The following is a 13,357-nucleotide window of genomic DNA, read 5'->3' as shown; positions in this document are numbered from 1 at the left end:
TCCTGTCACATGCTGCAACATGCATAACCTTGATGACACTGTGCTAAGTGAAACAAGCCAGGCACAAAAAGACAAATATTGTATGATTCTATTTGAAGAGGTATCTAAAGTATCTAAATCTAAATTCACAAAACACAAAGTGGAATATTAGTTACCAGGGCTGCCAAGAGGGGAAAATGGGGCACTGTTGTTTCACAGGCGGGGGCATAGGGTTTCAGCTTTGCAAGATGAAAAAGTTGTAAATATCTGTTTCACAATAATGTGAATATACTTAACATTACTAAACTGTACACTTAGAAATAGTTAAGATTATAAATTTTATGTTTTGTGTTTTTAACAATGCATGCACACACACAAAACTTCAAATACCTTGGAGGTGTTGGCTAAGAACTGTGCCAAATATTTTGTCTCCTGGAATTCAGTTATTTAAATATGCATAGAAGTTAATAAATATCCTCTTTAAAAATCAATAGGATAAAATAATGTTGGTTCGGTCAACTCTTCTAACAGGTAGGTATAAGTACTTTCACTCTAAGAATATAAGTTCATTAGGAAAACTGAATAGGATAATTTTGAAACAGTAAGACAAAATAATAGGTCAAGGCTGCTTGGCACACAGCACCATGGTGTGGGGCATGGGGATGGTGCACTGCAGGTAGCAAGGGCAGAATGATTTATAGAAAAGAAGGAAAAGAAACAATTTAAACATGTTAAAGAAATGCAGAATTAGGGGAAATATATATTTTACATTTTGGCATAGATTCATCATTTATCAAAGATAGAAAGAATGAATGATTTCCTCTACTTTCCACTACTTCCTGTGTTCCAAAGAATCAAAAGTCACTTAGTTATAAATAATCCAGTAGTATATGAGAGGTGCCTTGGCTGAACTGGGACCCAAATCCCATTTGTTATGTTTCCACAGAAAAGTCAATTCCAAGCATTGACCTAAAAATAAAATGTTATAGCTCTTTGAAATTAATTTCGGGCCAAATTTATGCATGTATTTCTACCAAAACTTAAATTCAATTTCAGAAACCATAAGTGTTTGGATGGTTATTATATTTAAGCAAGCACATATGTGTGTGTATATACATACACATACACACACATATCAATTCAGTAAAAAATAATTATTTTAAATATTGTTAATAATTATATTAAAATACAATTAACATTCAATCTTTCAAATAATACAGGTTTTTTTTTTCTTTTTAAAAAAGCATAATTGAAAAATGTATCCAGGTATTAAGAGCTCATTGACATACTTTTCTTACTTTTTATCAGGAATTTTTTTAGGGGGCTTGTTCAGTCAGTAGAGCACATGACTCTTCATCTCAGGGTTGTAGGTTCAAGCCCCACTGTGGGTATGGAGATTACTTAAAAAAATAATAATTTTTTTTAAGTTAAAAAAAAAGAGGGGGGACATTAATTTGAAATTCTTATCTTCTTTCCAATCCTGCCTTTAGAAACAGATGTTTGATGAATTGTGAAATGGCCATAAGTGGCCAAAAAGAATAAATCAGAAAGGACAAGAGTGTAAAATAGGCATAAAAATGGGAAGGGGATGACTTCAATGGTTTGAGAGATCCAAATTTCTTACCTGGGAACTATTTGCTTGATGACATCATATTTAAAACAAAGTAACTGAAATCCAAATTTATTTCATTCTTTAAAAATAGCATTCAATATTTAATGAAATGACTTTAATAAGTTGTGAAATTCTAAATTATATAAAGTAAAATTATCTTCATAATATGTTCTTTGGGAATTAAAATAGCGTAACTCACACTTGAGCAACAGAAAACACAGAGTAGAAAAACACAAGTCACATAGACAGTAGACACTCCAACTCAACAACCACGTACCCTATTTGACTTGTGAATGCCTAATTTTCATTAAATACTGCTAAGCCAATTTAATATGCTGAGTGGTTTAATAATCATTTTAGTTGGACTTTTTAAAGTGATTTAGGAATGTAAAATAGTTTAAATAATTCATACCATTTTAATTTTTACTCTAAATTTATGTATCTGATAGGAAATGTAAAAATAAGTTTTTAAAATCTCAAATGCTAGTGTTGGCCATAAATACCAATCAAATATTTCTGTACTTAATGGCAACAGCATTTGAAAACTGTTCTAGTTCTAATGTTAAACACAGCCTTGTGAGGAGCCACAGAGGAAAGGAATTAAAAGTCAAAAGGTATAACCTGAGACTCCAACCTTGAGAAGGTGTTCCTGGCATAGTGCATAATACTGTCAAAGTCGTATCTTTCTCCAAGTGAGTTCACTTCTCCAGGCTCCATCTTCAGAAAATTGTACTCTTGACCTAAGAATCAATCATAAACATTTCAGAAGCCTTCTAACATACAGAGAAAAGAAGAGAAGAACCCCTACTAGGCGTGCACCTGCTCTTGACTAAAGGCAAGGCTCCAGCCACATATGAACAGCCTGCTACATGCAAAAGTATGCATCCGGGGCTACTGTCTTCACTTCTTATCACATTGAACAAGGAATACTGAATTTGATCAGATAGTTAATTTAAAAAAAAAAAAAAAAAGCTCGATTACCAAAAGCATACTTCAGGTTGTTTTCCATGTACTTCCATTTTACATTCTTATAATATTTGTTTCTCTAAACTCTCACTGCTTTTTTCAGTACTGCGGGAATGATCATGAAAATGTTACATCTTTATCTAATCAGTCCCCACCTTTCTCTTATGACTACATTTGTCAAGATCAACACAAATCATCTTTCTATTTGCTTTAGAGTCTTTCTGTGAAACACTAAGAAAAATACGGAAGGGATATTTGTACGTACACACAACACCGCAAGCTTTAGCTCTGTGACTTTGTCACCAAAGGTAAGACACCAGCAGCAGAGTTCACTCAGAATAGAAACATGATTCCCTCTGATGAATCTGATCCAAACACTACTTGGAGGGATTTCTGATCAAGAAGAATGTGCTTCAGAACTTAACAATTTATGTATTTTCGTTTTACTTTTCACAGCCGTCATTTTAACTTCTGGACATTTTCATGTTAATGGCTTTCTCAACTGGCTGTTTATAACTGTGTTGCTATACTGTTTCTTGAAATCTGAAAATAACAGGCTTCTCTATGTAGATCTACAGCAGTGGTTCCAGAAACAGAGAATTCTCTCAAAATCCAGGCCTCAGTAACTCCATTTTCACAATCTCAGTAGCAGCTTTTATGGCTCATTTATGTAACTTCAAAAGTTTTGAAAGATCCAAATGTAAAGGTGAGTTCTCAGAATTCCGAATTCAAGGTTGCAACTCAGAATGGAACTATTACAACACTCATCTAACTAGGTTTTTATTCCAACTGCCATATGACTATGAAACATATAAATATTACATTAATGAAAAAAAATTATAAAAGATGATAAAGAAATTGAGTGATACCAGGGCATAATATCTCTGTGAGAAGGAAATCCAGTCTACTCACTTGAGCATGAAGGACTAAAGAATCATCCTCAAGTTACAGAACCCAAGTCCCAGGCTAAAGTGTTTTAGTCTCTCTTTCAATGACTTAATACATTAATGAACTAACCAGCCTGTATGGTGTAGTATGTGCTTGCCAAATCTTTGATGTATCTATGTGCATTATAACCATTTTCAGGAAAAACGCTACATTCTTGCCGACCTCTCCTAGAAGCAACTGTTACATCTTTCTTCTTCACAAGGAAGAATAAGTATATTTTAACATATCCAGTTGTAAAGTGAGATTTTCACAAAGCTGTGGAGCTGATTTTATAGACATTAACCTGTAACTCACTTCTGTAACTTCAAGCACAATACGGGAAGATACTCTCTAGTTAAAGCAAAGTGCTATATAAAAATTTCTGAAAGTGGAATGTTAAACAATTTCAGTCATAGATTTTGAGGCTTAACCTGTAGGTGACTCCGCATTTGGTGATAAATAAAACAATATGCCATACATGGTCTAAATAAAGAAAACTGAACTTATCTCATGAAAAAAAAGGGAAAAGGATCAGAGCACTAGGAGAACTTACCCTAAACAATTAAAAAAGAAAAAAGATGATAACCCTTGTCCTTGAAAGAGTATTCTAAAATGGATTAAAGATTCCTATCTATACACCGATTTTGTTCCTACTGTAGTTACTAATTTTGCATATAAATGAGAGGCTAAAGTCTACACTTATTAGACATTGCCCTTGAATAACAGTTGATCTTAAGTATCTGAGCCAGAGCAAGTCATAAATTTGTTGAAGATTAATCTCCAACATGACATGACCTCTTTCATACTAGAATTGCCCTGTGACGGTAGTTCCAAATACTTAGGAAATCTCACACAATAATTTTTTCTTTTCTATTGGCCTGAATGTTGAGTCACCCAAGGTATGAATAGCCATAATTGCTAAGAGCCATGTTAAGTATTAGATATTTATATGCTATTTATATATTTCTTGCTTCAATACATACTTATGTTAAAATGGAGTCCTATTATTAAGAGTAAGAATCATTCTTGAAAGTTACTTCCTTTATAAAATGTTTTCTCCATGTAATAAAAGGAACCTAATAACTATGGTTAACAGCAAACTCCTTCTCATTTAATTGGTAGTTGAAATCATTTTCAGAAATATTATTTCCTCTTTATTTCTTTTCTAATATAAAGTAAGATGAACTTTGATAGCTGGCTCAGGCATTTGAGTCCCCTATATTGGGAGTAAACATTTTCTGTACTTCTCTTTGATAATCAACACTACAAATGATTTCATCATTTTTTAAACTGATATATAATTGACATACAATATTATATTAGTTTTATGTGTGTAACACAGTGATTAGACACTTAGATACACTGAAAACTGATCACCACAATAAGTCTAATTACCATCTATCATCATGCAAAGTTAATAAAGCGTTGACTGAATTCCCTATGCTGTACATCACATCACCATGACTTATTTATTTTATAAGTAGAAGTTTGTACTTCTTGATCCTGTTCACCTATTTCATATTTCCCAAGTCCCCTCTCATCTGGCAACCACCACTCCATTCTTTGTATCTATGAGTCTTGGTTTTATTTCGGTTTATGTGTTTATTTAATTTGTTTTTTAGATTCCCCATAGAACTGAAATCATGTGGCATTTGTCTTTCTCTGCCCGACTTATTTCACTTAGCATAATACCCTCAAGGCAAGATTTCATTCTTCTTCATGACAGAGTAATATACGTTTTTGTGTGTGTGTGATGTCTTCTCTATCCATTCATTAATTGAGGGATACTTTGGTTGTTTTCCTACTGCCTAGAATGCTGCAATGAACATGGGGATGCATAAATCTTTTTGAATTGATGTTTTGTTTTCTTTAGATAGATATCAAGAAGTAGACTTGCTGGATCATATGGTAGTTCTATTTTTAATTTATTGAAGAACCTCCATACTGCCAGTGCCTGAGGGTTCCCTTCTCTTCACATCTTTGCCAAGACTTGTTATCTCTTGTCTTTTTAATGAAAGCCATTCTAAGTGGTGTGAGGTAATAACTCATTGTGGTTTTAATTTGCATTTCCCTGTGTTAATCATTGATGATTAATGATGTTGAGCATCTTCATGTGTCTGTTGCCCATCTGTATGTCTTCTTCAGGAAAATGTCTATTCAGAGCCTCCATCCATTTTAATCAGATTATGTTTTTGCTATTAATTTGTTTGAGTTCTTTATATATTTTAGATATTAACCTCTTATCAGAGATATGATTTGAAAATGTCTTCTCCCATTCAGCAAGTTGCCTTTCATTTCATAGTTTCTTTCATTATGCAGAAGCTTATTTAGTTTGCTGTAGATTCATTTATTTTTCCTTTTGTTACTCCTGCATTTGGAATCAGATCCAAAAAACAAAACACACCACTAAACCTAATGTCAAGCACCTTACTGCCAGTGTTTTCATCTAGGCATTTTATGGTTTCATGTCTTACATTTGTCTTTAATCCATTTTGAGTTAATTTTTGTATATACTGTAAGATAGTAGTCCAGCTTCATTCTTTTGTATATAGCTGTTCAGTTTTCCTAACACCATTGATTGAAGAGACTATCCTCTCCTCATTGTATATTTGTGCTCCTTTTGATGTACAGTAATTTCTCATATATATATATGGGTTTATTTCTGGGCTCTCTATTCTGTTCCATTGATCTATGGGTTGTTTATAAGCCAATATCATATTGTTTTGATTACAACAGTTTTATAGTATAATTTGAAATCAGGGAGAATGATACTTCTGGCTTTTTCTTTCTGAAGATTGCTTTGTATATTCAAGGTCTATTGTGATTCCACACAAATTTTAGAATTATTTGTTCTAGGTCTGTGAAAAATGTCATTAGAATTTTTTTAAAGAGTTTTTTATTATTTATTTGACAGACTGAGATCACAAGTAGGCAGAGAGGCAAGCAGAGAGTGAGAGGGAAGCATGCTCCCCAATGAGCAGAGAGCCCAATGCAGGGTCCTGGGATCATGATCTGAGCAAAAGGCAGGGGCTTTAACCCACTGAGCCACCCAGGCGCCCTTGTCATTAGAATTCTGATAGGGATTACATTGAATCTGTATATTGCTTTGGGTAGTATGGATATTTAACAATATTAATTCTTCCAATTCATGAATTTGAATATGTTTTTACTTACCTGTATTTTCTTCAGTTTCTTTCATTAGTGTCATAGTTCACAGTTTTCAGCCTACAGGTTTTTCACCTCTTTAGTTGAATTTACTCCAAGGTATTTTATACCTTTTGATGCAATTGTAAATAAGGTGTTTTCCTGATTTCTCTTTCTGATAACTTCTTATTAGTGTTAGAAACACAATATATTTTTATATATTAATTTTGTATCCATGAAATTTACTTAATTCATTTATTAGCACTAAAAATTTTTTGGTGGAGCCTTTAAGGTTTTCTACAAATAGCATCATGTCATCTATAAATAGTGATAGTTGTCCTTCCTCCTTTCCAAACTATATGCTTTTTATTTCTTTATCTGACCTAATTGTTATAGCTAGAACTTCCGATACAATTTTGAATAACAGTGGCAAAAGTGTCTTGTTCTGATCTTACAGGAAAAACTTTCAGCCTTTCACCATTAAGCATGATATTAGCTATAGAAAGGTCATATATGGTCTTTACTATCTCAAGTACATTCCCTCTATACCCACTTTGTTAAGAGTTTTTATCATAAATGGGTGTTGAGTTTCATCAATATTTTTTCTGTATCTATTGAGATGATTATAATTTCTATATTTTGTGATTATGGTATATCACATTGGTTAATTTGTGCATGTTGAGCCATCCCTGCATCCTTGGAATAAATTCCACTTGATAACAGTGCATGATCCTTTTAATGTATTGTCAAATTTGGTTTGTTGATATTCTATTGGGGATTTTTGCATCTATATTCATCAGAGATATTGGCCTGAAGTTTTGTGTATGCATGTGTTGTCCTTGTCTGGTTTTAGTAGTAGAGTAATGCTGACTTTGTAAAATGTGTTCAGAAACATTTCCTCCTCTTCATTTTCTTTTTTATTAGTTTGAGAAGGATAGATATTACAACTTCTTTGAATGTTCAATAGAATTTATCAATGAAGCATTCTGGACCTGGACTTTTGTATGTTGGGAGCTTTTAAATTACTGATAAAGTCTCCTTATAAATAATTAGTATATTCAGATTTTCTATTTCCCTATGATTCAGTCTTGGAAGATTATACATTTCTAGGAACATAATGAGCTCTTCTACGTTGCCCAATTCGCTTTATCTTTAATTGTTCATAGTAGTCTAATGGTCGTTTGGATTGCTGCGGTATCAATTATACCTTCTATTTCATTTCTGATTTTATTTGAGCTCCCCCTCTCTCTTTTTTAATTTTTTTTGTGAATCTAGCTAAAGGCTTATCAGTTTTGTTTATCTTTTCAAAGACCCAGCTTACAGTTTCATTGATCTTTTCTATTGTGTATTAAGTTCTATTTCATTTATTATTTCCTTCCTTCTACTAACTTTGGATTCATTTTTTTTTTCTTTTTCTAGTTCCTTTGGGCATAAAGTTAGATTATTTGAGGTTTTCATTTGTTTATTTGTTTCTTGAGATGGGCCTGTGTTGTTATGAAATGAACCTATTATATTTGCTTTTGATGCATCCCCTAGATTTTGGTATATCATATTTCTATTTTTCATTGTCTCTAGATTTTTTTTCTAATTTCTTTTCTGAATTCTCCAATGACTCAGTGGTTATTGAGTTACATGTTGTTTAATCTCCACATTTTTGCATTTTTTTTTCAGTTTTCTTCTTATAATTGATTTCTAGTTTCATGCCATTGTGGTCAGAAAAGACGCTTGATATGATTTCAATCTTCTTGAATTTACTGAGACTAGTTTTGCAACCTAACATGTGATCTATCCTGGAGAATGTTCCATGTACCATAGAGAAGAATGTGTATTCTGCTGTTTTAGAATGGAATGCTCTTAATATCTACTAAGTCTTTCTGAACAAATGTGTCATTTAAAGTGAATGCTTTCTTACTTATTCTGTGTCTGGATGATCAATCCATTGATATACGTGGGGCATTAAAATCCCCTACTACAACTGTATTTAATTTCTCCCTTTAGATATGTTAATATTTATGTATTTGGGTGCTCCTACATTGGTGGCATATACATTCATAAGTGTTATATCTTCTTGCTGTATTGACCCTTTTAACATTATGCAGTGTCCTTTTTGTCTTTTATATTAGTCTTTGTTTTAAGGCATATTTTGTCTACGAGTGTAGCAAACCAGCTTTCTTTTTATTTGCGCTGACACAGAATATTTTCTTTTCATTCCTTCACTTTCAGTCTGTGTTTTTAGTTCTTAAGTGAATCTCTTACAGGCAGCATATAGATGCATATTTTTTAACTCTTCACACACTTTATATCTTTTGATTGCAGAATTTAGTTCATTTACATGTAAAGTAATTATTGATAAGTATGTACTTATTGTCATTTTGTTGACCATTTTCTGGTTGTTTTTATAATTCTTCTCTGTCCCTTTCTTCCCTTTTTCTCTATCCTTGTGGTTTGATATCTTTCCTCAGTGTTATATTTACATTCCTTTCTCAATTTCTTTTGGGTATTTACAACAAGTTTTTGCTTTGTGGTTACTGTGAGGTTCACATATAATATTCCTATGTATTTAATAGTCTATTTGAAGTTGACATCAACTTAAATTTGAATAAACTCCAAAGTTATATTTTTACTCTTTTCCCTGTTTTGTTTTTGATATGCCATTTTCAATCTTTTTATTTTATGTATCTCTTAACTGATTATTTTAGTTTTAGTTAATTTACCCTTTTCTTTTGACCTTCATACTACCTTTATCAGTTATTAATCCACTAACTTTACTATATATTTACCTTTTAAAAGTGACATTTTTACTTTCATATGTAAATGTCCTTAATTACCATTATGTTTTTTCTATTTAAAGAAGACCTTTTACAGTTTCTTGTGAGGCCATTTTCATTGTGATGAAATCTTTTAGCTTTTGTTTTTCTGGAAAACTCTTTATCTTTCCTTTAATTCTGAATGATAATCTTGTTGGATAAAGTATTCTTGGTCAGAAGTTTGTTGTTGTTGTTTTCCCTTTCAGTACTTTGAATAGGTCATGCCACCCTTTTCTGGTCTGCAGTTTCTTCTGAAAAATCTGCTGGTAGCCTTAGGGATTTCCCATGTATGTAACAAGCTTGTTTCTCTTGCTACTTTTAAGATTATCTCTTCATATTTAACTTTCAAATTTTAATTATGGTGTGTCTTGGTGTAGATCTCTTTTGGTTCATCTTGTTTGGAACTCTATGGCCTTCCTGGATCTGGATGTCTGTTTCCATTCCCAAATTAGAGAAGTTTTCATCCATGATTTCTTCAAATAAGTTTTCTGTCCCTTGCTATCTCTTTTCTCTTTCTAGGACCCCTATGTGCAGATATTATTCTGCTTAATGTTGTCCCATAAGTCCCTTAAGGTAGCTCACCTTTTAATTGTTTTTTTTTTTTTTCTTTTTGCAGCTCTGTATGGGTGACTTCCATTGCTTTGTCTTCCAGTAAACTGAACTATTTTTCTGCTTTATCTAGTCTGCTACTGAATCCCTCTAGTGTATTTTCCATTAGTTATTGTATTCTTAAGCTCGATAACTTCTATTTGGTACTTTCTTATATTTTCTCTCTCTTTGTTTAAGTTCTTATTGCATTCATCCATTATTCTCCCTAGGTCAGTGGGCATCTTTAGGAACATTACTTTGAACCTTTATCAGGTAGATTACTTATCTCTGTTTTATTAAAGTCATTTTCTGAGGTTTTGTCTTGTCTTTCATTTGAAACATATGTCTCTGTCTCATTTTGCCTGATTTTCAGAACAGCTGCCTCTCCCAGTCTTAAGAATTGGCTTTGTGTAGAAGATTATGTGTGAGGCCCAGGAGCAAAACTCCCTGACTACTAGAGTCAGGTGCTCCAGAGGTATCCCCATGCACCTGCCAGCTGTGGCAGAGTGATGGCTGTGGCATAGAAGGAAAGGAGATGCTTCCCTGGCAGTGGTATGGCTATGGAACATGAGGGATGAGGCACTTGCCTACTTGTGGTAAATCCCTGCCTTGGAAGGGCAGTTTTCTTGCCTGGCTGAATAGGCCATGTTTTTGGTGTGATCCAGGGTGCTCTCCCATTGGGCTATGGTATAGCTGGGGCATGGTTAGGTGTAATATACCTACTTTCACTAGCAGGTTGGAGGGAGATTGCCAAAATAACACCCACCAGCATTAGCATTAGCAAGGTAGAATGAGATTGCAAAAATGCACCTGCCAGTGCTTCTGTTCCTGGAAAGAGTCCCAACATATTTCTGCCTCTCTAGTGATCAATTTAGGATTAGTAATTGGGTCTGTTCACATATGGACCAGGTGCTTTTCAAACTGCTGCTTTGCTGTTTGTGCTTCAAAACCTTGAAGATTTTCCCTCATATGTTAGTGTTCCTCTTAATGTATTTTTGAAATACATTATTCCCTCTTATTCTTGAACTGCACTTTTTTTATACATTGCACTTTTTTTATTATATGTTATTCCCTCTTATTCTTGAACTGCACTTCCTTGACTGAGGACTTAGTCATCTTTTATAAGTTACTTATTTAATCTTCTTATAGTTTTCCTTAAGTTCATCTTCCCTACCTCCACTTCCCCATTCTCAGTTAATGATCCCAAAGCTGAAAGAATTATTTTTTTCTTTTTTTGAATCTGAACTTGTTCTGCTTTCAATCCTCAATTACTCTTCAATAGCTAAAAGATAAAAGCTAAGTTTCCTAGATTCGTATAGAAGATCCTCTATGATCCAGCCTCCTTTGGTAATTACCAACTATTTCCCACTTACAACTTACCATGCAACCATAATGAGCAAATAAAAAAATTCAATTTTCTATAATTATAGCTATCATCATCATGTCTTTTTCAGCTTAGAAATTTTATCTCTCTTCTGAGCACTTTGAACACTTATACTTTACATTTAAATTTCAGTTCATTTGTGACATCTCCCTTGACTTGCCAAGGCATTTTGTCACATTACTTGGACTTTGTGGTATTCACACCATATGACTATTATTGCTTCTCTCATCCACTTGCAATCATTAATATATATATGCACATACCCCACAGTAAGCTTTGCATTTTTCATGACAGCATTTTCAACATCTAATAATGCTTCAATAATTAGTACCAAATATGAATTGAGCAAATAAATCAAAACTTTTAACTAAAAGAAATTCTAAGGAATTCAATGTTTGTAACTTAAAACTTGCCATGAATAAGGAAATAAGAATGCATTTTTACATTCCTGATATTTGAAATCCATATGACTTTATAAGGCAATTCCAAAAAACGTAATTTTTCTTTTGGTAACTGAAGTGTAATGATCTTTATTAATTTATGAAAGTTAAAAAGCTTTAAAATAAAGCTATTATCACATGTCAACTATCAGAGAAAATTAAATTTTAGTTATACGATATATCAACTACAGAAAATATTCTTAAGAATATATCTTTAGGGTAGTTTAAAGAGAATTTTCAAAGAAACTACTTAGACTACCCTGGAAATGACTCATTTCCTTGAAATTTTCTCCAGGAATGTCCCTGGTATAATATAGATTTCTATGGTAGCAGCATGTTTCATGCCAAACCCTGGATCCTTTCTAGATTATAGAGTTAAGTATTAAAAATGCTTTAAAAAGTAACTAATATTAATTTGTTGTTCAATAGACTATGCTTATTCTTGGAAAGCACAGAAGTTTAGAAATACAACAGCTAAACTTAAGGAAAAAAAAACAAAAATGCATACAAAATCATCTAGTCTAAAGGAAAAAAATTTTTTTTAATGTAACACCATCATGAGTACACTTTTTTATTCAGCAAAATGCTGATTCTACCATATCAAAAAAAGTCAATTCACACTTTTTAAGAAAAAAATTAAATCATAAATAGTATAAACACAACTAAAAGATATTCCATCAACCTTAAACCCAACATATTCTGAAGCCTCTCACCTGGCTGGATGTTTTCTCTTATGATAGTGACATGGTTATCTCTATCTGGTCGTGTATGTTCATGCCAAAAGCCTATCACGTGGCCCAATTCATGAACAACAATTCCAAATTTATCACAGTTCTTGCCAATAGAGATTGCCTGAGGTCCATTTCCCCGCCGACCTACATAGGAGCAGCATCTGTGATAAAGGAGAAAACAGAGATGGTGATGGCAATGATGGATTAATTACATTACAGTGAAACTTTCAATAATTATGATCAACAACAAAGGCCAACACATTCAGAAGCAGAGCAGTCTTTCTTCAATAAACCCAGCTAATTTCTAGTCCTGGTAAATGTATAGGACAACAAAAGTATCCACATAATCATTGAAGTGCTTTTCCACTAATTCATATATTAGAAGATAAGTCTTAGATCATTATTAGGAGTGTTCAGAAAATAAATGATCTATGATGGTGATTAATGCACTTTAAACATACAGTTACACTCAAGATTTACCAAACTACAATCATTTATAATACAATTTTTTTTTAGTCTCACAATCCATCTACATTATTTAGGTAACTACTGTGTCACTATGGTTATCTGGCAATAATCCATTATTTTGGTTTTGAAAATAAAAACAAAGTTTATTTTCCCTCTTTAAGAAAAATAGAATTAGGGGTGTCTGGGTGGCTCAGTCAGATAAGTGCCTGACTCTTGGTTTTGGCTCAGATCATGATCTCAGAGTTGTGAGATTGAGCCCCATGACAGGCTCCAAGTTTAGTGCAGAATCTGCTTGAGATTCTCTCTCTCAT

At 32.9% G+C, this 13,357-nt stretch overlaps 1 protein-coding gene across 1 annotated transcript in view; it reads right to left on the bottom strand.

Moving 5' to 3' along the window:
• TLL1 (tolloid like 1) overlaps positions 1–13,357 on the bottom strand; it is a 170,299-nt gene that overhangs the window by 102,443 nt on the left and 54,499 nt on the right. The window contains exons 9-10 of the mRNA XM_032855437.1: positions 12,561–12,739; positions 2,226–2,331 (exon numbers count right to left, since the gene is read on the bottom strand). Coding sequence (XP_032711328.1) covers positions 2,226–2,331; positions 12,561–12,739 — 285 coding nt within the window. The remainder of the gene's footprint in view (positions 1–2,225; positions 2,332–12,560; positions 12,740–13,357) is intronic.

This window comes from Lontra canadensis, unplaced genomic scaffold (genome assembly GCF_010015895.1).
Source record: "Lontra canadensis isolate GAN:19392208 unplaced genomic scaffold, GSC_riverotter_1.0 scaffold10, whole genome shotgun sequence".
NCBI classification, from domain to species: Eukaryota; Metazoa; Chordata; class Mammalia; order Carnivora; family Mustelidae; genus Lontra; species Lontra canadensis.
This window is presented reverse-complemented; position numbering and strand designations above follow the sequence as displayed.